Source organism: Sminthopsis crassicaudata, chromosome 5 (assembly GCF_048593235.1).
Source record: "Sminthopsis crassicaudata isolate SCR6 chromosome 5, ASM4859323v1, whole genome shotgun sequence".
Taxonomy (NCBI): Eukaryota; Metazoa; Chordata; class Mammalia; order Dasyuromorphia; family Dasyuridae; genus Sminthopsis; species Sminthopsis crassicaudata.
In genome coordinates this window covers 151,170,260-151,198,047 of record NC_133621.1, presented here as the reverse complement: position 1 = coordinate 151,198,047, position 27,788 = coordinate 151,170,260, and the positions used below count along the sequence as shown (strand labels likewise).

Here is a 27,788-nt window from a genome sequence, read left to right as displayed (position 1 = left end):
TGCAGCACAATAATTGTATAAATATATATATTGGATTTAATTATATTTTTAACATGTTTAACATATAATGCATTACTTGCCATCTAGGGGAAGGGGTGGGAGAAAGGGAGGGAAAATTTTGGAACCCAAGGTTTTTGCAAGGGTAAATGTTGAAAAATTATTCATGTATATGTTTTGAAAATAAAAAGCTTTAATAAAAAAGAGAAAAAAGAAAATAAGACCATCCCTTGAGGATACCTCTGTGTGCTTGTGTGTGTGTGTGTGTGTGTGTGTGTGTGTGTGTGTGTGTGTGTACCCCCACAACAGTGGGTGAGATCTTCAAGTATCTAATCCTATAATGAATCTTACTTGTTTGGGATTAAATATGCTTGCAATTTTTGCAAATTTGGAAATACTTCTGTGCTCACTTTACTTACAATCTTTATATTTATTTCACTGCTATTCTCCAACTGGACATAAATACGTGATTATTCTTTAATTTAAAACATTGGATTTTGAGGCAGTTAGGTGTTGTAGTGATAGAGCACCAGCCCTGAAGTCAGGAGGATCTGAACTCAAATCTGGCTTCAAGCACTTAACAAGTCCTAGCTGTGTGATCTTGGGTAAGTCACTTTACCCCAATTACCTCATCAAAACAAACAAAACAAATAAACAAACAAACAAACAAAACTAACAAACTAACAAAAAGCATTGGATTTATATTAAACAACAATGACCTTATACATGTAAAAGCTGTCAATAGCTAATGCTGAGATTTCAATAATTTAATGGAGAAAAACTACAGAATCTCCTTCTACCATTCAATATCTGAAATTTTTACCTTAAACTATTATCTGTATTATTTCAGGCTTTCTTCCCCCGGGAGACACACATTAGTTACATCTAAATCTCATTCACAGCCAAAGCCAATGAGAAAAAGAAAAGAAGCATCAGCTTATTGCCCTAGAATAGTGGGTCATCTGAAGTTGGCCAATTCCATATGCTAGAAATCATGTAAAAAGCAAAGAGAAATATTCTTTGTGTGCTACCAAAGGAAAAAAAAAAAAAAAGAGAAAAAAGCTTCAGGGCACTCTAACCTCCCCTCCTTCATCTCCAAAGATTTCTAACAGAGGGCATGGTTAAGAATAAGGATAAGTATCTTTTATTTAAAAAGGCAAGGATATAATTCCAAATACTTGAACATTTTTTGTGTGCAAAACAAAAAGTTCTTAATAAAGTATAAATAATTTTAGAGCTAAAAAGAATCTTAAATACAATTTATTGCAAACCCTTTATTATATAGAACATTCAGAGGGCTAGAGAGGTTAAGATTTACCCACTGTCACAGGCAATCAGGTGGCTCAATGGATAGCTGTCCTGAAGCAGGAGAACCTAAGTTCAAATTTGACCTTATACATTTACTGCAGATTAAATATCTTAACCGTATTTCCCTCCATTTCCTTATCTGAAAAATGAGCTGGAAAAGGAAATGGTCAGTCACTTCAGTATCTTTGCCAAGAAAACCCCAAATAGGGTCACAAAGAATTAGATACAGTTAATAAACAACAAACAACATCAAATATTGACTTAATTTCAGAGCTGGGAACAGAACCTAGGTCTTTAATTCCCTATCCAAAGTTCTTTCCTTTAGGATAAAGGTTTACAGGGGGAAAGACCTTGGAGGAATCTAGACCATTTTAAAGTTTCAATGACTAGCTCAAGCTACATAAGTAATAAGTCATAGGAATAGAACCTTGGTCTTCTGAATCCAAGTCCATCATTCTTTACTGTGTATTATGATAACTTTCCAAGCCATTCCATCATATTCATAAATATAGTGCAGAATAATAGTTAGTTACTAATGCATGTAAAGAAAATATCAGTGCTAGACTCCCATTCTAATTCTATCAAATAAACAGGTAAAAATAAACAAACAAAAAAAACTTTATATATTTCCTCCTCTGTGGTTTTCTTTAGATCTGCGTCTGCCACCTAGTGGCTATTTTAGGAATATGTTAAAAACCCAGTGGATAAGAGATGAAGTAGGTTGACATGGAGTTGGAATCTTGCTTGCTATTTCTTCCTCTAGCATCTATTGAAAGACAAAGTTTTCTGGTATTTCACGATGTTATTTTAATTCATTGTTCTATTAAATATGCAAAATTTCTAGCTTACATATTCTCATTTTGAGAATTCTAAAGTATAGTAAAGCAGTGATTAAAAAAAAAAGAGGGTAAAATGGAAGTTCAGGCATAAAAAGAAAAATTTAGACAGCAAAAACATAAAGCCTGAATGACACAAAAAATATTCTGTGGTATGAGAAGATGGGGACAACAAGGAATTGATTCCAAATTACATGGGTATTCTATTGCAGAATGATGGAAGATTCATGAAATACTTGGAAACAAATGTAGTCAAGATGATTCTAATATTTAGGCTGAAAAATGGCATGTTTTGTGCTTTATTTTTTATATAGTAAAAATAATCTTTTAAAACATTTGATCGTTGGTGGAAGTATTTTGAGAGGGATTGCAGTTGTTCGGATTAAACCTATTATGGGAAAAATATTTCATCCTGTAAAACAATAACAGAATGATCACAGTAATGTACCAGATTTTGTGTAGCACCTTAATGTAGGGTGCTGGTGCAGGACAAGAGAGACACACAGATGGAGAGATAGAGACAGAGAGAGACAGATTGAGAGATACTGACAGAAAAACAGAGAATGTTCTGCAATTCCTTCTAGCTTGATATCTATCACTGTATTGGGGTTGGAGGAGATTTTCAAAATCTATTCTGAAGCTATGGTAAACATGAATAAATCATTTAACTTTCATGATCTTTTATGTAAAATGAATCTATTGAATTAGATAGCATTGAAGGTCCCTTTCAGGTCTATATCAGGAAATCATATCAAATTTAGTTCTGAACAGAAGACTCTATGCTACTGAGCTGATCAGAAAAGGTTGATAATTCTTATCAAACCATAAATTTGAACAGTGTAATTCACTGTCATACAGTGCAATAATTAGAGGACAGAGGCCAAACATAAAAGAAAAGTTCTAATCTGCATAAAACATCTTACCTACATGGGGGCAGGGAAATATACGATATTTTTCAGTTGTATTTGGAACTTTTATAGGACATTTACTTATGAAATCATCACCTCACCTGATACGTTGTCTGGAACAATAATTAACTTTGAGGAAGTTATTGGATTATTGAAGAATTAAATGCAAATATGTTGGCATTATTGTTCCTATATTGAAGAAAAATAAACACTTGATCCTGAAATTGCAATTATTCTTTTACTGTCATTAAAAATGCCATATGGAAGATGATAAAATTACATAGTGTGCCAACTCAAGTTACACTATTTTATGGATTAACTTTATTTTTCTAATCTCAAAGTGATAGTAGAAATATTAAGAGTTTCAAAGCATCTGTGTTTATAATTCCTTAAGTGGGTTATTGACACATGCTGTTCACACTAGATAGAGTCCTTTGTGTCCCCACTTCATTTGGATGGGAAATATACCTAGAATCAAAGTGATGTTATCATTAAGCAACAAAGTAATCATAAAACTCATTCCAAGGTTACATAGAAATTTTTTTAAAATCACCACAGAATTATATTATCTGTCCTATAGAACTATGTATAAATAGAATTGATTCCTTGAGTTTTTTCACATGAGAATACTTTGGAAAGCAGCACACATAATTTAGTGAAAAGAATTCTTGCTTTAGAACCAGAGGATTTGAGTTAAAATCTGAATTCTAACATATTACATATGTCACTTAACTCCCTGGGCCTCTGTTTCCTCATTTGTAAATTCAGAGTACTGGACTATGTTGTCAAAGCCTCTTACTGATCTAATTCCGTCATCCTACAATGAGATAATGTGTTTAAATATTAACTGAAAATTAAATAGGAATGGAGGCATAAAATGATGGATCCACACCATTTAAAAAGAACATCTATATAGTTAAAATATAATTACAAGTATGCAAAATAGTAAGAGCTATGCAGAAAAGGAGGAAGGAAGCAGAAAATACTCACTATTATTTATTTATTTTTTATGATGAAAGCTTATTTATTTTTACATACATTTGAAAATGGTGCAATTTTAGGGCCATAAATTGAAAGGCAGAATGTTCTGTATCTTTAATACAAATATAACAACTCATTGGGAAATTATTAGTCCAATTATACTGCAAAACAAATAAGAGTGAAGGTATTTATGGGGAAACAGGCAGTGTAATTCTGTGAATACATATGAAAAGAGAAAAGAGTTATAAAAGTATACAGAATATAGTTAGGATGATACCAAACCTCCAAGATTTCCACGTTTTAGGGGAAAAGGGGAAAAAAAAAGATCATTTACTATTCTTCTTCTCCTTTGAGTGACTTCAAATAGAAAAGTGATTTATCATATCCTCCAAATTAAGCTCTAATAGGAAAAGCAAAACTTTGTGTATAGTTTGATATTTATCATGGGTAAATAACACAGAAAATAATTGAGAAATTATTGCACACATATACATCAACAAGCATTCAGCCCTTTTACAAAGTTAAATTTTTGTATAGAAACAGGCTGTATATAACTATGTCTATTGCTTTCACAAGCAGTGCTAAATATATATATCATATATATAATATACATTTTTCCTGAGAATCCAAGCACAATACAATTTATATTGTTTCTCAGTTCATATACTAACAGTAAGAAGCATTTATTTTGTCTGAAAAAACTAGATGTTTTTTTAAATGACAAAATTTATGCAAGAAAAACTATTTCAAAGGATTTTCATGATTTTTTGTAATTAAGGTTATGGGTGATTGCTCTGTATAGTTTTGGATTTTAAAAAATCATGCATTTCACCCACTTATAATTACAAATCCTCAAACATTTAACCCCATTGAAAACTAGCCATTCATTAGAAAAAAACAACACTATTTTTGCACAAATAACAAAAAATAAAACTATAAAATATTCACCTATCTTTTTTTCTATGTGAAAGATATACCCTCGTCTATTTTATATTGTCCTTTCAAAAGTGAAACAATATTTAGTTTTCTGTGAAATATTTTCAATACAATTTGCATGATAATGTTCAGTTTTTGACAATCATATGAAGAATTTTAAAAATTGAAATGCAATGCCTAAAATATAAAAGGAGTGCTGTGAAGTTAAAGCTGCATTTAAACATTCAATGCATGAGGGAAAATAAAGCATCCCATTTCACTTTCCTGGTTTGTAAATGCCTGACTCAGGGCTTAGGATCCATTATAAATGTCATTAAGTTCTAGCAATACAACCCCATGGAACCCAGGTTTAGCTTTGCTTTAGGAAGTAATATTTATGAAAGTATTGGAGACTGGAGGTAGATTATGTTTCCTGTCCCAAAACTATGTTAGCCTAGTTCTTGAACCCTGGATCTTCCCTAGGACATAAAGATGTTTTGGGGGGTTTTTTGTATTATCTTCTAAATAAGTATAAAAGATAAAATATTTCCACCACAGCAAGTACATCTAAACTTTTTGTCTTAAATGAGATTTCTTGAAGGCTGAATGAACATAAGTTATTTTCTAACTTAAGTAGTCATCTAAGTTTTTGGTTATTTTATTGATTGGTTAATATCTGAAAATAGATTTTGTACATCATAATAAACTAATAAATATTTAGTACACTGAAAAAATATATATCAAATTAACAAATTTTGTTAGATCTCTGAATTCTCAAAGGAGATTTTTTTTTCTCAGACATGCTATGGTACTTGTTGAGATCCTAACATGTTCCCAATTTAAATATTTTAAAAATGATTAATGTTCTGGTTCTTGGATTTGTATTTAGTGTAAAAAATGTAATTGTTTTCCTTTTTCTGTACATGAAACATGAAGTATACTCTTCTTTCTGAGAAAAGTGAATTTTTCTTCTATCATACACTGGTGTCATCAATGGCCCTAGAAGAAACAGGCCTCTACCAATGTGGAGGATGGAGGAACTCTATCAAGAGTACATCAATATCTATTTTTAAAATAAAGAAACAGAGAAGGGACTCAGCATGTTTCAGTCTTTCCTTCCCCAATTCTTCAGAAAAAAAATTAGGTTAAACAAATCAAGATATTGTAGCTTAAATGTCAGAGAAACTTAGGTAGAATCTGGATGAAGAAAAGACACCTTAAAATATTCACATGTTGGGAGAACAAAAAATAAAGATATGTTCTATATGAAAATGAAGATATAGTAGAGTAAAATAATATAAAAGAGAACTAATTAATTTGAATTTTAAATCAATCCTTTTAGGACTATGTAATCCTCAGTTATAATGTCACCATTAACTTTATCAATATACACATTGTATGATTTAACATAGTTCATAAAAAAACAATACTTATGATTCATATCTCTGATGACATTTCAGCATTCTGAAGTAACCAGCCTTAAATCTTGGATGAATGAAAGGATGAAGGACTATTCTCACAAACTTCCTGAACAACTGAAAAGCTTAGGGAAAATATCCAAAATTGTATCAGTGAAAAGGAAAAGACAGGAGATTGAAGGGTTTTCATTTTTCTGAGCACAGGATCAAGAAGAACAGGGTCTATATTTAGGCAAAAAGTAAATGATACATTGCATGTTTCTCAATGGGCTAAGGTAGAAATAGTGGGGCCAATAATCATACAGCCCTTATTGACCTTTCAAATTATTTTTTCTCGTGAAGTGTTGGACTGATAGCTTTTGAGAAAGGGGAAAAATACTTTATTAATATTGACTATAGACAACATGATTGGTTATAGCTCTTTTCCCATAGAACATTGGAAATCTCAATCCGTGTGGCCTGTGCAAACTTCAGTATTTGTACTGAATCTCTTACCAGATAGTACTAGTGATAGGAACAATTTATCCATGTATAATTGTGTTTTCTAGATTTTGCAACCAACATATTCATGATCCATTTTTTAAAGTATGATAGGGATATGGTAATTTATTTAATGCAATGGCAATCTAATAGTAGTCCTTCAAGAAAAAAAAAAAGTAATATATATATCTGATTAGTTTTAAGATCAATGTCTCAGCTTTTCTTTAGTATAGTTTGTGCATACAAACTATATCCTTTATTTGAGTCAATGTTACTAAAGATCCTGATTATGACACAGCTATCCTCTGTATCCAGATTGTTTCTTGCTACCTGTAAAAGGAAGTGAAAAATTATTAGCAAGTTATATTCTTTTAAAAGTTAAGAGTTTTTTTTTGTTTTTGTTTTTGTTTTTGTTTTTTTCTCAGAGTATAAAATAAATAGGTTGGTAGTAAATACTAAGTCTCTAAGAGCTAGTATACCTTTTTTGGGGTGGGTTGCTAATTCTCCAACCTTTGGGCTACCGAAAAATTTATAGAAAAAAAAATCCTCTAGGACAAAAAAATGTGTTTTCTAAGTAGTAGTCAAAAGAAAACTTCATCTTATCACTATTTAGTCTGAATGCTAACAAGTAAAGTGAAGATATCAGGCTGATATGTACCCTAATCTTTCTAAAAGTCTTAGAAGAAACACAACTTAATGAATAGAAGATTAATTTCATGATATAACATCAGACATAAATGGAGGTAATATGATATAATTTTATGAAATTATCATTCAATTCAATTCAATAAACATTTGTTAAATGCCAAGCATCGGACTGAGCATTAGGGGTATACAAATGAAGGTAAAAGATAATTTCTGCCCTCAATGAGCTTAAAGTCTAATAGAAGAATCACATCCAAATAAATATAAGCAAAGCAGTTTACTATATACAGGTCAAATCAGAAACAACATAAGGAGAACACTGGAATTAAGAAGAGTTGGGGAAAGTTTTCAGTAAAAGGTGATATTTTAGTTAGCACTTAAAAGAAAACAAGGTTGTCAGTAGTGATAGTAGATGTCAGTGAAGTGGAACAGACAGAGAAAATGTCTGGAATGGAGGGATGGAGGGATTTTTCATGGAGGACCTAGTAGGCTATTGTCTGTGAAGAGTAAGTATTAGAGAGTTAGGTATTAACAAGACTAAAAAAGTTGGAGACGGTTTAGTTATGAAAGCATTTTATATGTGCTGCCAGTGGCAGTAAGTAGGCCCTGAGGTTTACTGAATAAAGAGATGACATGATCAAGCCTGCATTTTAAGAAAATCACTTTAATGGCTCAGTGGAAAATGAATACAATGGTAATGAAGGGCCTTTACTTAGTAGGTTTATATATTTGAGTCTTTTGTCTTTGGATGAGATAAAGAGAGAGTGAGCTGCCTCCCAAGTATAACACCATATCTAACATATGGTGACCATTTGATCCTGGAGAAGTCACTCAACATCTCAACATTTTGTGTTTAAATTTTACTTCTTCACATATCAAAACCATGTGATGCTGACCACTTGATTCAATCGTTCCATAACCCAGCCAAATCTATAAAGTTAGAAGTCACAGAAAGTTGTAAAGTACTTCATGAGTATTATCTCATTTGAATCCTCAGGATAATCTTGGGGAATATATACTATTATTTCTATTTTACAGTTGAGTAAATTGAAAAGTTAAGTGACTTGCCCAGAATCATAGTTAATAAGGGTTTGAGAAGAGACTGGACCTCAGATCTTCCAGGCTGCACCACATAGCCATTTTATTAGCTAACAACAACTAGTAATATCTTAATGTAAAATGTATAAGGATGATTAAATAAATTATCTCATTTGATCTTAATAACATTGCAATATAGTAAGTTCTTTGTCAGTAGAAATTTTCAAGCAGAAGTTGGATGGCTAGTAACTATGATATCATAGAACAGGAATATTTATATTGGGATTATCCTACAGGACCACTAAAATGTATTCCAACTTTCCAACTCTAAGAATCTATGAAACTATGCCTTCTCTACTACTTACTTTTTTTATCTAAAAGCCCATCAAAGTTGTAGAATAATTGAATGGTGTATTTTCACACAGAAATATTCACACTATTAAGGGTATGAGACTTCAATGAAAACATTGAAAGTGAGTAACTATGCTAAGGCAACAACACTTTTACATTTGTTTGATTTTTGAGAATACTTACTTATTTTATTTTTTTTGACCTGCATACACAATATGCAATCATGGATGCAACAAAGGTCACCAGACCAACGGCAAGTAAAACCATTTCTACCATACCCAAGAGGTTTATTTTGCCAGTTACTTGTTTTCTGAACATTTCAGCTTTTTCGTCACCAATAGTACCAGTCTGAAATCAACACAAAGTACAATTACTTTTAAAGAAATAAAACAAAATAATGAACATTTGACAGATATTCCTCTCTTGGATTCTTGTGTTTGTATATTTTAACAAACAAAGGTATGACTGAAAAGCTTAAAAAAATGTGATTAATAATTAGAATTTATCTGGGGCTAACAGCCCAAAACAAAACAAAACAAAACAAAAAAACAAAAAAGAGAGAATTATGATCAAATGAATCCCTAGGTTAAGAGGAAATCTTATATCCATGCCCTAGGTTTTACCTAGTAAAAGTTCTTCTCTTTGTGGATCAAGGTAGACTTGGGATAAAAATACATGCAAAGTACACTGAATCACTTAGGTGGCTTCATTTTTTTCATCCCATTTGCTTTTTCCTTTCCAATAATCTTTCCCCTTTTGCAAGTAGCAACTTCCTCAAAACTCTGCCCAGTTCTCTTCTTTTTTACAAACAAGGTCAGGACTGAATGATTAGATTTGGACTAGAGCATAAACACTGAAAATTAGTGAATTATAACCATTCTTCATGTTTGATTTCCTTAATCTTTCCTTCCCAGTAAGGCACTTTGATAATAATAGTGACTGATGATTGCCTAAGAGTCTAGCCACTAGGAAGACTGATCAGCTAGTTGTACCAAACTGTCCGTAGCCATTTGTTCACCACTATTAGAAAGAAAGTTCAAAGAATTTTTGTTCATTTCCAATCCTGGGGCCCAAAGTATTTATTAGCTCTGTGACTAGTTGTCTTGAATGATTAACAAGATGGTATTCAAGTCTTTTAGCAGCAATCTGTCCCATGATATTTGTAAACTTGTCCTTGACTTGACATTAACACACAAAATGTGCTTCAGTATGACCAAAGAACTACACTATGAAAAATGTAGAATTTGCTTAGGGCTGTTGCCTATTGCAAAACCCTATATAAGCAGATGTTTGACATAATGGTTTAAGATAATATTAATGGTGCTGATTGGCAGAACATATTCTTGTTTGGTAAGGGTGAAGGAACATTTATGTTGCTGTCCATTTTGGTCATTTATTAAAATAGAAAAACACAGGCACTCAGCAGCAAGAGACACAAAAATAAATTTCATTTAAAATAACTATTGACAAAACAAAATATTTGGGTGTCTACCTGCCAAGACAAACACATGTACTATATGAACACAATTACAAAATACTTCTTATACAAATAAAATTAGATCTAAAAACTTTGGAAAACATCCATTGCTCCTGAGTAGACCGAACTAATATAATAAAAATGACAATTACACCTAAATTGGTCTACTTGTTCAGTTCCATACCAATCTATCTGCCAAAAATTATTTTATATAACTAGAAAAAATAATAACAAAATTAACTGGAAAGAACAAAAGGTCAAGAATGCCAAGGGAATTAATGAAAAAAAAAATTACAAAGGATGGCAGCTTAGCAATACCAGACTTAAAACTATATTATGAAATATATCATCAAAAGCATTTGATACTGGTTGAAAGATAGAGTGGTACTGGAAAATAATGTTGGAAACTTGGCATAGATCTACATTTCACACCACATGTCCCCCCAAAATATCAAAATGGGTACATGATTTGGGCATAAAGGGTGATATCATAAGCAAATTAGGAAAGCAAGGGAAAATTTATTTATCAGATCATTGAAGAATGAAGGAATTTATGACCAAAGAAGAACTAGAAATTAATATGAAAGGCAAATTGAAAAACTTTGATTACATTAAATTAAAAAGGTTTTGTACAAACCAAATCAACATAAAATTAAAAGGAAAGTACAAAGCTGGGAATTTTTTATAGTCAGTGTTTCTGATAAAAGTCTCATTTCTAAAATATATAAAGAACTGTGCCAAATTTATAAGAATACATGTCATTCCCCAATTAATAAATGGTCAAAGAATATGAACAGGCTATTTTCAGATGATGAAATTAAAGCCATCTATAGTCATATGAAAAAATTTTCCAAATCACTATTGATTAGAGAAATACAAACTAAAACAACTCTGAGGTAACACCTCAATCTCTCAGATTGGCCAAGATGACAGGAAAAAAAATAATGATAAATATAGGAGATGATGTAGGAAAAATTGAGACATTAATGCATTATTTGTGGGGTTGTCACATGAACCAACCATTCTGGAGAATAAATAAATTAATTAATTAGGTGAAAAAGAAAAAGAAAAACAAACACATGCACACATGTGCATATGAACACCCACAGATGATCAATACTACCTAAATTCATTAGCATACAAAAACATCCAAAAATAATAAAACATATCCAATCCCAAACCCTAAGCACATAATAAACAAAGAACATATTTTGAAGCAACTATAGGAAGAGAAAAGGAAGGTTTGGGGAAGGATTAAGCTCACAAAGAAAACTGTCATTAAAAGACTTCTTTACAAAGAAAAATTTTTCTGATCTTTAGTAATTAATATATTCAAAATACTTACTTCATTAAGCCAAAGAATTGGGACAAGGTAGTTTCGTTTCAGTTTACTTAAAGTTCTGTGAAACAATGAAAAACATAGATTTTTAAAAACTGAATTACATATTTGGTTCAACCATTTATTAACTACCTTTATATGTAACAAATTGTATTAAGACTACACAGATGAAAACCACAGTTCTTATCCACAAAGAGCCTACCATCTTCTTTGTGAATTATAATCTGTACACTAAAACTAAGAGTAAAACAAGGTATAGTATAAGACAGATAAATGAGAGATCTGGACACAGTATCTTCAGCAAATCTGAGGAGAATAGTTAAAGGGTAGGGAAAACCTCTTAAAAGAGGTAGTACCTGACTTATAAATGGAAGGAAGAGAAAGATTTCAAAAGACTGACTACCCAGAGGCACAAAATGGTATGTGAATTTCAGAGAACAACTAATAATTTATTTTTCTAGAAGATAGAGTATATAAACAAGTTTAATAAGCTTGACTCAGACTATAGAGACATTGATATGAAAATCTTAGGGACCTGGTACTTATTTGTTTTGTCTTATAGGGTTACCAAACATTTCCCAAGTTCTTGTGATCTTGTTCTTGACTTTGTGCTGACTGAGAAGAGAAAGAAATGCTATCCCATGAGGCTTTAGGGGAAGGAAGAACTATCAGTCACAGTCTGTGCTTACTAGTAGGAGAGGATAGAGGAGACATTCAGACTATTTAGTTCAAAAGTTAAAGTTGGGACATCATTCGAATTGCTGACTAAGGCTCAATTCAGGAAAACTATAGATGGTGACCTATGACCAGAATCTGTAGGAGACCTCTGCTATGTGACAACTTCCTAGCCCTTCTTTGAGAACTAAAAGATAATATTCAATTCAATCACTGTCAATACCTTACCCTTCGTCCCTATTTTCTTGTCCTCCTCCCCCACCTTAGAAAACAAACAGCAATAACAAGGACAAAAAGAAACCAACCAAAAAATAGCCTTAACTCCCTGTTATTTTATCTTGCCTTCCATAGAAGCTAGGAAAGCCTCTGACACCAGAGTTTTAATGTTAGTAAAGATCCTTATATAAATCTTTTAATGCTAATTTAAATTTTGTTATCATATGAATTATTTGTAATGAGAAGGATGAATTTCTACTTATAAAGATGATTCTTAAAAATACAATATATATATATATATATACATATATATACACATATGTGTGTGTATATATATATATATATATATATATATATATATATATGTATTTTTTTTTTTTTTTACTTAGCGATGCTAGGCTGGGACCATTGTCAAAGAGATAGTTCTGGTGTTCTTTCATCATAACTTTCCTTTGCAAGGTTATCTGAGTCTAATAGAAATAATCCCAGAAATCATAAGGAGATTCATGGGCTGGAGAGAAAAAGCATCTTTAGATTAATGGGCTATAGGTGTCTGGATGTCTTTCAATCATATGAGTCAACAAGAATTTTGGTATACAAAACTATTTTAGGAGCTTTCACTTATTGTTGAGTCACAAGTTGAAAGCTTAGCCCAGTGAGAGGGAGGAGACAACCTCATGAATGCATCTTTAATGTAAGATGAAAGGCCAGACAGTGAATTAGTCAGCTTAAAAAAGAGCCAGCTTTAAGCTTTTAGGGAGTAGGCAGCTCCTGCCCTTGCTTATTACCTGTCCAAATAATTAGGTGACTAACCTAAACTAGGTCTGGGAAGACGAGAGCCTGATAATGGAGAGTCTTAACTTCTAAAGAAGTTTGACGTTTACCTTCTTGGCATTAGGCATTTATTGAAGGTTTTGAGTAGAGGAGGGAAGAAGGTATCTATTCATTAAGAATATTATTTTGGCAGTGTTATGAAGGATGACTAGAGAGAGGAGAGACTACTGGTAGAGAGACTGCTCCAGAGCAAAAGTAATGAAGGCTTGAATCATGGTGGTTGTAGTATGAGAAAACATGAGAAGTAAAATGAAAGCTACATTGCAGAAGTAGTGTAAGGTAACAAAATGTGTGAGAAAGGTGCAGGAGGAGAAGGAATTAAAAGTTTCTTGCCTAGGTGACTGAGAGTTTTGCAGTGCCATTAATAGATGTATAGGAGTAGGAGTAGGAAGAAGTTTAAGAGAGGAGAAGAGGTCAATTACATAAAACAAAAAATTTCATAGGATGGCAAGAAGTTCAGGTGGAGATGCTCAACAGGAAGTGAAAGGTACAAGAATAATATGCTTAAAAGGGGTTATGTAGATTTTTCAAAATCCAGTAGTTTAAATATTCCTTGTTTAATTTCCATTTATTGATCATCATACCTGTACGTCTCAATTATTTGTTTCAATTGTTTTTCAGTCTTCTCTGACTCTTCATGACTTCACTTGGAGTTTTCTTAGTAAAGTGGTTTGCCATTTCCTTCTTCAACCCATTTTATAGATGAGGAAACCAAAGCAAATGGTGTTAAGTGATTTCCCCAGGGTCACATAATTAGTAAGTGTTTGAGGAAGGATTTGAACTCAGGAAGATGAGTCTACCTGACTCCAGGTTTGATACTCTGGTTGGGGATACACTATACCATCTAACTTTCCTGTTTCAAAAGTTTGAAATGTGTCATTTATGTCCTTAATGCAACTAATATTGAATTACTAAGTGAAAACCATTAGCAAAATAAGCAAAAAATAGATATTTTGGTTTTAAACTGCATTACATTTGAAGTTTGACCTTTTTTATAGGTTTAATGCTCTAGTTCCATTTGGTCTAATTACAAGAGATTGTTTTTTATTCATGCTAAAATTCTAAATCAGATACAGAAAACTTACTCAATTTTTTTTACTGGTTTAACGAGTATGTTAACTTGTAGTCGTTTTGCAAATTGCAAAGTAAATCCAGTGATCTAAAATGAAATAAGAATGAAATAAAATTACCCATCTACATTTAGACATTGACCATCTAGAATACATGACTAGATTTTTAAAATGATAATAATGATAATTTAGAATTTCCAAAGCTCTTTACATGTATTATCTCACATATTATAACCTATTATAAAATTGCCTATTTTACAGATGAACAAAATGAGACTATCAAAGGGGACTTTGAATTGCCCAAAAGTTCATACTAGTAATTCTGAGCCAGGATTTGTCCTCAAGTCATCAAGTTCAGTATTCTATCATAATAATCCAATATGCATAAATGTGTATATTTACATACATACATACATACATTTATAGTCATACATGTTTACATATATACATTCTCTCTATATATATACATGTATTCACATATATATCAATATATGTGTATTCATACTCGGAGAACAAATCAGCATACATGATTATAACAGTAAATATTATTCAATAATTTTGCGTTTCATAAATTGCATCACAAATTGGGTCATTAAAAATAGCAAAATAACATGACTAATTCCTACAAAGCTTTGAAAGAGAAATTGAAAGGTTGGAAATAATGGTAAAGTAGAAGGCTGGTGATTTGCATTGTTGGATCATGTGCCTATGTTGCTGAAATTCTTGAAATTTTAAGGAAAATGTTATTTCTATTTGAACCAAAAGAACTGTCTTGAAAAAGTTTTTCTACTTACAAATTAAGATGAGATTGTCTTGATACTTTTTATAAGTTCATCCTAGATAATAGAGATAGAGGACTACAAGAGACTTCAGAGGTCATTTGATTTTACAAATGAGAAAATAATTCCTGGAAAGTTTATTGACTTGCTCAAGTATTAAAGGTAGGATTTGAATACAGATCCTTTAACTCCTTTGTACTATGTAGAAAATCATAGTTCATTATTAGTAATTATATTAATTTACATTTTACAGAAGGAAAAAAGGCACAATATTAGAGAGAGAACTAATTTTGGTGCCAAGAAGACTTGGTTTAAGGTCCTACTTCTAATATAATCTGGCTATGTGAATACTAATGAAATCACATACCCAGTTGCTATTCCAATCCTTTCTAAAGCTTTTAAAAAGTATTTTAGAACCATAATATCCTTTGATTCTCAAAATAATATAAATATCAAAAGTATTAGAATCTCCATCTTACTAATGAACTCAGTAGGTTCAGAGATGTTAACTGCCTTTCTCAAGCTTACAAGGCTAATCAAACTCAGATCTGTCTTCAGGTCCATTGTCTTTCCTATTATAGCAGGTTGATTCTCAAAAGGGGATCATAAAGAAAACTTTGTAAATTTAGAATTGGAGAGCAGGGAAAGGCTTGAAATGAATTACAGGTAAGAGTGAAGTATATGTTTATGAGTAAAAATGGGTTTTTGAATATTATTCTAATCACACGATCATTATCCTTTTTCTTACAGGTTCAACATCCAGGTATGTCCGATGCTCTTCTTCATTTGGATTTAGCCCATCTATAGGTTCTGGCACATCAGGGCTTGCATGTAGAAAGTGAGGAAGTGAAATGTACACTGGCTTTTCTGGAAGAAAAGGTAAAAAAAAAAAGCCCATTCACAAAGCCTTTTTAAACATCCACAAAAGCTGTCACAAAATAAATAGTTGAAATGGGAAATATGCTTTTCCTTCTAAGGTTAAACCAACAGAAAAAAAAGTAAAACATAAATATTGCATCAATTTAAAAGTGTCATACTAAGACCAAATATTATAGAGTAGGTAGAATACTGTTCTCTGAGTCAAGAAAACTTAAGTGGGTTGAAGTCGTATATTTCATGCCTAGAATATAAGGATCCCTGGGCAAGTTACTTAAGCTCTTAGAATCTTTAGGGAACTCTAAGACAGAAAGTTGCAGAGGTCATGCTAATTTACATTTGTAGCCCTCTACATGGATAAATTCACATATCTGGTCAAATAAAGAAAAGGTCTTTATACAAGAAGGGAACTGATGATATTTCACTGTATCTACAATCTCGTCTTTGTAAATACTCTCTTTCAAAGGCACTTGGAAAGTACAATGATCTATCTATGCCATTTCATTCTTTCCCATGATTTTCAATGGGAAAATGTTGTTTTAAGGCACCTGGAGATAGGATTAGGAAGTTGGGAAACATTTTAATTATCTCCTCTTCCCCTATTCCATTTTGGACTCAATTCATTGACCATTTTTAGCATTTTTTTCCTAGATAGATGCACTAATGTACTAATTCAAGGGAGAGACTCTAATCACACACATTAGTCCAGGAAAATTGTTCTTCATCAATTTTCCTTTCGTCTGTATATTATTAGGCTGACATCTTCCTGTAGTAGTGGATCTCATAAGCATTTTAGGAATTGATATAGTTGATGCAATGCAATCTATCTCTTCCATTTAAACTGCCCATCTTTCATTGTAAATTACAACAATGTAAACTTAAGCTGAGAATGTTTATCCTACTTTGACACTTTGCTTGACACCATATTCAAATTTTCAGTGAACAATTATTTCAATAACTATGGTTTTGAAAGAATTTTGTATATGGAAAGAGACATTATTAGGAGAGAGAGCCTTGAGGACATTTGCTTGTCAAATGTTTTTTAAATAAAAATATCCTACTAATATATACAATATTTTAAGGTTTATAAAAAATTTTACAAGCATTACCTTATCTTCACAACAATCCTGGGATTATTTCATTTTACAGATGTGGAAATTAAAGCAAACAGATGTCAGTTTCACAACATGAAAAAATATTTGAGGCCAGATTTCAGCTCAGGTCTTATAACTCCTAGACCAGGGCTATATTCCCTATGAAACTTATCTGCCTCTTGTAATTTTTTTTCAGTCATGTCTGACTTTTTTGGTAATGGTTTGTTATTTGCCTCTGCAGGTCATTTTATAGATGAGGAAACTGAGGCAAATATGATTAAGTACCCATCCAGGGTCTAAGGATAGATTCAAACTAAATATTCTTGACTCCAAGCCAAGAACTCTTCCACTGAGCCACTGAGCTGCTAACATCAATAATACAATGAAATGTATTCTCAACTCTTTCAGGACAATGTTGGACTCTGATGATCTGGTCCGATATAGGAAATCCCCATTTCCTTCTTATTTTCAATCAAGGATATCAGTTTACATAAGTAGATCATCATGTTATCATTCTTATGATGATTTTATTGAAGTAAGAAAATTAGTCACTATGCAATTAAAATAGTAAGTCTGAGGTATTTTATTATATCATTTGACATTTTCCCCTTTTACATGAATTCTGAAAATTTATCTCTTAATGCTCTAAATCATATCATTTTCTTAACTTTTCTAACTAATTTTATTTTTTTCCCCCAAAGTCCTGGTTACTTTCTTATTTAGCACTCTAGGGAAAGAGATATCAGTATTCAAATATGATAAACTGCAATACTCTCAAAAATGAAGCTAATTTTAAAAATAGTTTTAAGTCTAAATGATCCATGGGATTATAGTTTAAAGAATTAACAGAGTGGGAGGGGCAGGAGAAAAAGATAAAGAAATAACTCAAATGAAAAAGGCAACCCAGGAAGAATAAGACATTATTCAAAGAGTTACTTTCATTTTACTCTCATCCTAAAAGGAACAGACAACTATTTACCTAATATTAACTACTCATTTTCATAGAACTTTGGAATCTAATTTTATTTGTAGAAACTTGCCTTCAAACAAATATTGTAAGTACTATTCTCTGTATTTTTTAAAATCCTTTCATCCCATTAAATTTTGGAAATTTTAGATATTCTGAGAACAAAAAAGTAAGTTATGGATGAATAGTGCTATTGATTTATAACAGTAATATTTCACTCACTGCCTTTGCAACTGCTAATGTCTAGAACACCAGCTGATGTGCAGTTCTTTGAGATAACTCTTTCGGTGCAAAAGCAATCATTATCTGGATTTACAACAGGAGATGCAAATGCCTTAGATGGAAGGATAAATCGGTAGACCGGGATCCCTTTCAGATTGATCTCAGTTTCAAATTCAGCATAGATTGACCTAAAAGTAGAAAACATATTGCTTTGTACCAGACACATTTGAAATTCACTTTGCAGATGTTCTTCTATTTCTTCATACCCTTGACCCTTGCTTAGGGTAATAAAGTTCTCTTGTGAAATTTTTAAGCTTTGCCTTACCCAGTGATGATAAAATGTAGTTATGAAATGGTACAGCCTTATTAAGACTGAGAACCTGAAAATGAACTATCTTTCTTACTTCTTATCAAATAAGAGAGGACATTTCAAAATTCTGGATTAGAATTCTGGTAGGAATTTTTATACTTTTGTCTATATAATGAGCACATTATTTTAATGTATATGTTCAGGGGAAAGTGCTGATTTTCTTTTAAAGCAATAAAAAATCTGTACTATAATGCCAGCAAACAGTTTAGCATAGTTCCTCAACATTTATGAAAAATCCTCTGAGGTACCTTTAAAAAGCATGTTTTTGGACAGTTAGTGTTAAATTTAAATAATAATAATAATAATGGTAGGTTAAGAAAAGAGAAAGTAATTTTCTTTTAAACTGTCAGCAAATAACATTCCTACTGTTGAAATCCACATAATCCATCTTAAACTCCTTCAGCTCTCTTCCTCTATATAACAGAATATGTTTTTACCCATTTTTCTTATCTATAGGGAAGAATATATCCTTAGTTAGTGTTATTACCTCACCCTCAATAATAGATTCCATCTACAGGATTAGATTGTAACAATTCTTCTCTCTCATGCTTTAGTCAATTTCTCCATCTTCATAGTCTCTTTCCCCTCCATTTACAAATATGCTTATGTTTCCCTCATCCTAAAAACCTAGCCTTTATTTTTCTGCTTTCATTGCCAACATTTCTTGAGAACATTATTCCATGTTCATCACCATTTACTTTACAATTAGTTCCTTAATATCTAGCTTCCAATCTTATCACTAAAGTGAAATTGTGCTCCCAAAGGTCAATAATCTCATGTTAGTTTTATCAGTCCCTTTTCTCTTCTACTTTCCAGAGGTATTTGACCCTGCTGATCAAGCTCTTCTTGTTGATAAATTCCTATCTTGTTTCCATGGTGCTGCATGATACCAAGTTTCCATCTGCCTCCCTTACTACTTTATTATTTCATTTGTTCATATTTCCTTCTTCTTCTTCTTACCCCCTAATACTGAAGCTTTTTTTTGCTTATTCCTTTCTCTCCACTCCTTTTTCTTTATATAGTACTCCTTTGGAAATCTCATCTGTTCTCATTTACTCTAAATATCACTCTTTTCAAGTGATTTCCAAATCCTCATCTAACTACCCATTGGCCACTCTCTAGATCTATATCCAGAAAACCATATTCAACATGCCCCTAACAACAAACTTGCTTACAGCAATCTAGCAGAAAAGTATAATTATAATATGTTTCTTTAAATGTGAACTATTAATATGGTATCTTTAACTTTATATCAATTACCTGAGGGAAAATTGAATGTAATTTTGAAATGAAATTCAGTCTTACCTGCAAATATCAGAGGAAAAGAATCTCAATATCCTGGTCTTCTCCACAAAAGGAGGAAATGAGGCTGCATCTGTTTTTAAAACAATAGAAAGATAAAATGTAAAACTAATCAGATTTTTTTCCTGGGCATAATATTATGTCCAGGTTAGAAAAAATCCTGTTACAGACAAAACCTAAATTCATATGTTTCCCATGTGTGAATAAATATCATTTTCATTTTCCTCCCCCCCTCCCCACCTATAGTTAGTCCCTAAAATGTACCTAATAAACGTTTTATAATTCAGAAAATTGCTCCTCTATTTTTTTTTTCCTGAGGTAATTGTCCAAGGTGACATAGCTAGGAAGTGTTAAGTATCTGAGATCAGATTTGAACTCAGGTCCTCCTGACTCTAACACTGATGCTTTATCCACTGCACCACCTAGCTTCCCCCTTTTTAATTTAATTTTTTAAAGAAATGGACTGCTGGATACTTTAACACATTTAACATATATTGGTCAACCTGCCATCTTGGGGGGGGGAAGGAGGGGAAAAATTAGAACAAAAGGTTTGGCAATTGTCAATGTTGTAAAATTACCCATGCATATATTTGGTAAATAAAAACTATTAAATAAAAAAAAAAAAGAAATGGATTGCTGGGCACCTAAGTTTGTGATGGAGAAGGAAAATTTGTTTTACAGTTATTGGTTCACTGAATAAGCATTTTGGCTGCCTCAGGTTTTACCTTAGAGCTACTACATATTATTGTTTGCTAGAAGCTATTATACGATTTTTGGAAATAGGTATAAAACATTCACTAAATTCAAATTTCCTGTTGAAAATTTGAGAAATTTCATGAGAAAAGGAGAAAACAAATAAACAAACAAACAACAACAACAACAACAAAAAAAAAAAAAAAAAAAAAAAACAAACAAACAGAGGAGTCTATACATTCACTCCTAAGCAGTAATTTAGATATTTATTGACAACTTACCATATCCAAGGAACTGTTTATAAAGTGGATACACATGCTTACATATGTACGAACTCATATAAAATTATACACAGCATAGGAGAATCTATTCATTATTTTTGACCCAAGAAATCAATCTTCCACTTAATATAATGCTATCACCAAGATTGAACACTATTTAATGGCCACGGTTAAAGAAACATTGACCATTAGTCTTGCTCTTTCCTCTCTCTCTCCCTTTTTTATCTTCACTCCAATGTTTGGAAAATATTAAAGTAAATGATTCTTTGGCACAATAGGAAACAATTAGAAATGCTTTGTGATTTGTACTTTTTCAGGACACTTTGGGGAATAGAGTTATATAATGGACTTCTCAATAACTATGCCTAATTAGTAAAAACAAATTTCACTGTTATGATATAGGAAGAATCGTATACTAAGGAAACAGCATACTAAATCTCTAAAAAGATTCTTATCACATTTGATCATTGACTTTTCACATTATTTTAAACTCATTGAAGAGGACAAGGGTAAATGTCTTCAGTGCAAGAATGGTTGCTGAAAACTTGTTTTCCTAGGTTCTGATCCCCTAAGTGTTGTTACTTAGAAAAAATCCTTCAGGGACTTAGTCTTGGTCCTCTGTTCTGGCCCCATTTATCTCTGCATCTTTCTCATGTTATCCTTATATTTTTCTCTTAAATATATTTTTTCTAGTAGGGATATTTATGAATTATTCCCCTTGCCTTTTCTAGTACTTCAGTCAATCCATATTTAATAAAGTCAAAGTGCCCCTCAACATGGAAAAAAAAATGTATCTTGTTTTGTTTTGTTTTGTTTTGTTTTGTTATTAATGGAAGTTTTATTCTTTAGGAAAAAAAGAAAAAAATGCTATGCTATGCTATTTAAAGATAATGCAGGATACTTTCTATTTTTATATTTGAAGAAATATAATTTAAATGCTTCTAGTCAGTCATACTGGGACACTGCAAATTTCATTTACCATGACAACTTGAACCAAAACTCAGAATGTTTATTGGTATTTATTGTAATAGGTTGCCTATAGATTGACTATAAGGGCTAGATCGATATGTTTATTCATTAGGAGGGTATGAATAATTGAGACAAGGAAAACTGGCAAGAGAAACCAGAATCATTATTCAGAAAATCAAAAACTTCTGAAAACCAGGAATTGAAGTTGTTGCTGTCTACAAAGCAGAGAAAAAACAAGTGTTTTGAGGAAGTAATATCAGCACTTCCTTATTCTTATTTTGTTTCAATTGAGTTAAAAAAAATTTCATTGGTCTAAGGAACTCCTAACAATATAGGTTGACACCTTCTCTGAAGTTTTTAAGTCAAAAAGTTGCAAAAAAAGATATGTTCTGGAACTTAAAGTTGGATCTTTCTGTCTCCAAGGCCACCTCTCTATCATGTTGCCTCTGCTTAGAAATTGAATAACTTTGTTCTTTCTTTGCTCTCTCGTCTCTTACTTTACAATGACTACACACTTATAGGATGAGATTTATAACAAAGAAATTTCAAAGCCTCTCATTTGAAAGAAACAAACACTAAAGCTCAGAGTAGGGAAGTTATTGAATTAAGCAAGAGAGGCAAACTCTGATCCCAGGATTGCTGACTACAGAATGAATATAATTCACATTGAACCCTGATAACTCCCTTATTATGAATAAATCTTGGATGTTAATTTCTTTAGCAATAATACCCACTAATTTTCCCAGAACTGAAAATTTTTTTCTAGTTCCTATTGCCTTATACAATTGTTACTTCCAGCTATCAACTCACACTTTCTGTTACTAAGTATCTGACTTCCCTGTTGACAGAGGAGTTGAAGATAGTTTTGAATGTCCAGTTTTAATATATCTCTTATTGGATTAAACAATTACAATATTGGAAATATATTTCTCTACATTTTACTCATTCCCTTTCCCATGTACCTTCTTTTGCCATTTCATTCATTTTTCCTTCATTTCAAAGTTCAGGTAGAAACATGCTTACCTTTCAATAATTATCATTTCTACTTTTTCAAGCCCATGTTATTGTTTCTTAAGTTTTTGCAAGAGATATGAACAGAAATTAGTCATCTACTCTAACACTTCAACATTCTATATTATTGTTATTAGAGGATTCTCTCACTTTTTTTTTTTAAGGATTCAGGTAAACCTGTGTGTTCATATAGGTTTGAGCCTTTGTATGTCATCATTGGATGGCCAAAATATTAAAATAATAAAATTCTTGTCATGGATATTCATCCTTACCTGTGCCATTGATCATGTCACAGTAACCTGGCCAATATGAGAGATTCCTAAAACAGAAGATATTCTAATGAGTTGACATAGTTAACTTGTGTGCATTTCTTTTGCAAAACTATTTCATACTCAGTGGGGAGATCTGTGGGTGGCAGACTACAGAATTTTAATTGGTTAGAACACATAATAGAATAAGCAGGAAGATTTGTGAAATGGTTGTTACTTGCATTTTCAATTACAGTTGAAAATATGAGTAAAAGATGTGAAAGCAAATTGAATCTGTTATAAACCAAAGTGGAAAAAATTAGACAAACTAAGTTTTTCAAAGTGAAGCTACAAAGTACATTCTTACTATTCTTTCTTTCTTTTTTTTTTTTAACCTCACAGTGAAGCTATAAAGTACACATTTCTACTGTTTCTTTTTTCTAACCACTATTTTAACTGGGATGGTTTGCAGATAAAACAGAGAATTATTTTGTACTTATATAAAATAAAAGGACATGCACAATATAGAGACTTTATTTGAACATAAGTGCAATGCTTTATGTATTACATATCCACTTTTGTTTCCTTTGGTCAGATCTACTAATTCTACTGATAGAGAGAAAATTTTCTCTATCAATGAAGATAAGATACCACTTTTGAACTTAAAGTCTTAGATGGCAATCTAAAAAACAAAAAAAAAAATAAATTAAATTAAATAAAATAAAGGGAATCAGGACTTGAACCTAGGACAGTTCTCTACCACATAACATTGCTCTTTTCCCCTATATTCCTTTAATTTTCCTAACATTGAATATAAGATTCAGAGATAGGAGAAATCTTAGAGATCTGAGTTTTCCCATTTGTTTAATGCAATCCTTCCTTTTTAGTAAATGAGGACACTGAGGCCCAGGGAAGTTAATGGGCTTATCCAGTGATAACAAAGCTCATATTATCTTATTTCTCTGAGATATTAACACCATAAATAAGACTAATATCAATGTATGTAGCAAAAATTGATCACTTGATAAGCACTATCAAATATGAAAGCATACTATCTGAAAAAAATATTTTTCAGTGATGACAAAGTCACATTGAGTAGACAAAAGTTTGGTCCCATTTTTGTTATAGTATCTTAGTCTATTGACCCTTATATAAGTCATTTAATGGATCAAAATTTTCTTGATTCCATGATGTTTAAAACAATATTTTCCACCTTACTCATTAATGAATTAAATTTATTTTAATATCTGAAATTGAAAATATATCCTTATTTTTAAAAGGAGTCCAAACATTTTCTAATTTCTGGATATTCTTTTGCTTTACTTTCAAAATTCCTCCACAAATTATTTGCTATTTATTGAATAAAATTCATGAGGCTATTTCCCCATGATGAGCACAATGCAAAGGACTCTCTGCCTTCAAGGCAGGTTCAGGTAGGATCAAGAACTAGATAATTGACTATTAAAATAGTAATTTAAGGGGTGAGGGAAAAAGATGAATTTAGATTGGTGATTACTTACACATGCGAAATTATTTTCTTACTCATTTTTATTCCATATTTTATTTTCAGAAACAATTTTTCTAACTAGCTATAATGATCTATTGAGCAGGGGCAAATTGTTTAGAGGGACAGTTAGGTAGCTCAGTGGATAGAATGTTGGGTCTGGGAACAGAAAGACCTGAATTCAAAACCAACCTCAGACACTTTCTAGCTGTGTGACCCTGGGCAATTTAACTCTATTTGCCTCCGTTTCCTCTATAAAATTAGCTAGAAAGAAATAGGCAAACCATTCCAGCATCTTTGTGAAGAAAATTCCAACTGAGATCATGAAGACTCAAATGTCACTAAAACAATTGAACAACAAGAAGTTGCAAGGAAATTTGAATCTAATCTTATGTCACTGTATCTTCTTTTTGTGTCTAGTTCTTCAATGTGTAAGCATAAGTTTAATTTCTCTTCCATATCGAGATCTTTCTAATAAGTGAATGTGCCCATGTTATGTTCCCTGCTTCCCCTAAATTTTATTTATTCTAGTCTTAACAAATCATTACATGAAAACTTGGGAGTCTTCACAAGGATGCTTCCTTATTGGCTAATATCCTTTCTAATGTAACTCAAATTTCCAGTGAAATCAGGAAAATTTTGCCTGAGACTCTGCTAACTGTTAGAAAGAATGTTATGATTCTTTATGCCTTTGTGAAGGATAGAGTTAGTTGTCAAAAGAGCTAAGAGGAGAGACTTTTTTTTTTAAAGGATTACTGACAAATGGGGAGAGAAAGAAAAAGGCTCATGTGGCCATACAGTGGAGACCAATTCCTCATCACTACCCTGATTTCTACCTTGCCTCCTTAAAGGCTGTATAATTTTTCTTTGGCTGAAATTAGGCTCTTTTTAAATGAATGCGATTTTTGCTTCCATTTGAATAGCTCATTTACACTTGTATATTTGATGGTATATTCCCCCCCCCCCCTGAGGCTGGGGTTAAGTGACTTGCCCAGGGTCACACAGCTAGAAAGTGTTAAGTGTCTGATACCATATTTGAACTCTGGTCCTCCTGAATTCAAGGCTGGTGCTCTATCTACTGTGCCACCTAGCTACCCCTTGATGGTATATACTAATCTCTAGTATTTTTCCCCTTTTGTTTGAAATCTGCTCAAATAAATCTATTGACTATTTACTATTTCTGAAGTTTTTGTTTGAACACTCATTTGGTAAAAAGGCATCTGACATGCAGATAAAAGGTTTAGGTGTCTTTTTCCTTAAGAAATGGTGGTCAGGAAAGTGTCCCATACTAAGGAGGTTTAAGTAAGCAAACAGTAAAATTCTATTCTGGTATTCCCTCTCTCACAGGAGAAGAAAGAAGTCATCTTTAGACCCCTTTTTTATGTCACTTTTGAGAAAACAATTAAAATATCCCTTCCAGATATAGAGGCAAGATTCTAGACATAGGTAACACTGTCGTCCCTGAACTTTTCAACATATTCTTTATATTTACTTATACAACTTAAGTACACTTAAATGTGATATCCAAAACTGAACATGATATTCCATTTGTGGTCTGACCAGGTCAAAGTACAGCAAGACAATAATCTTCTGCATACTGAGCTCCATATTCCTCTTAATTTGGACTAAACTCTAAGTAGGGTTTATATTTTGTTGTTGTTTGGTTTGCTTATCACGATACATTGCTGAGGCATATAAGCTTTCAGTACACTAAATACCTCTCTTTCCCAGATTTTTCTTATATGAACTTAAAACAACAGTGTTAAAACATATATATATATATATATATATATATATATATATATATATATATATATATATATATATATATATATATATATATATATATATATATATTTCTCTGGAATATATACATATATAAGAATATATGTATGAATATGTATAATTAAAACATTCAGCCAATGGAGTAGAAAATATGGAACAATTAAGTGACCAATTTCCTTCTTAGAGTTATATTTCTTAGCTAAATATAAGATAAGAAAATAGAGCTGTGTTTTTTACCTCCAAAGTTAAATTAATATATATAGAGAGAGAGATTACAAATGTGCTTATAATTCCTAACCCCTTTTCATATTAATTCTATTTTTGTTCTGTCAAAAGAAGATATTGCCTTATTAATATCGTAATATTAGATCACTTTCTCATAATTGAACTTTATAAACTTTCCCTATTCTTTTTGGACACATCAGGCAATAGGAAGAAGCCCAAAGAATGGCATTTCATACATTTTCTCTTAAATACAGAGAGGAGGATCACTTGATAGGCAAATCTAACCTGTCAGTCATCTTTGGTTGTACAAATCCAATTCTTAAGGAAGAATAACTTTAAATGGTTTCTCAGTGGTAGTATTCTATTTAAGAAACAAGGGTAATTCACTCAATCATGTTTAATCACATTCAAGTTGGCTTTAATACCAACGGATATATCCTAATTTTTTTATGGTAACCTAAACAAAGTTTAAACCAATTCACTAGCTTTTTTACATAAAATAAAATTTTCTATTCCATTCAATTTATCTTATTTACTTGGCTATTGTGGTAAAATAATAATAAAAACAATTAGGTTCAGCCCCAAAATTAAGTATATATTTAGAAAAAAAGATTAGCTTTAAAACTTCCCAACTTAAAATGCCTCTCAAAATGTTTTAGATACACACAAGTAAAAATAACAAGAAAAAAACCCGAAATCAATGAAAAACTACATACTTTTTGTCTTTATAAGTGTCAATTATGGCAACTTTGCTTATGTCATCTTTTCCACTGAAAACTTTGTAAACTCCATCTACTGTATTGTTGTACTGCAAAACAAACAAACAAACAAAAAGAGATAGCTGTTTCTGCAAGGAGTCATTTTTAAAAGCTGTATAATGATAGGAATCGTTTTAATCATAATAGTAACTTTTTTACTTGATATTCAATTTAAGATTCAAGGTCCATGGGCTATTTAATTTAAACATAACATTC

General features: G+C 31.7%; 1 protein-coding gene across 1 annotated transcript in view; it reads right to left on the bottom strand.

Moving 5' to 3' along the window:
- Nucleotides 1-4,032: 4,032 nt before the first annotated feature.
- The window catches only part of CD36 (CD36 molecule (CD36 blood group)), a 129,673-nt gene continuing 105,917 nt past the window's right edge, over nucleotides 4,033-27,788 (bottom strand). The window contains 9 exon segments of the mRNA XM_074268485.1: nucleotides 4,033-7,173; nucleotides 9,061-9,225; nucleotides 11,700-11,754; nucleotides 14,504-14,577; nucleotides 16,016-16,134; nucleotides 18,427-18,614; nucleotides 20,102-20,171; nucleotides 23,325-23,371; nucleotides 27,531-27,622. Coding sequence (XP_074124586.1) covers nucleotides 9,061-9,225; nucleotides 11,700-11,754; nucleotides 14,504-14,577; nucleotides 16,016-16,134; nucleotides 18,427-18,614; nucleotides 20,102-20,171; nucleotides 23,325-23,371; nucleotides 27,531-27,622 — 810 coding nt within the window. The 3' untranslated portion in view covers nucleotides 4,033-7,173.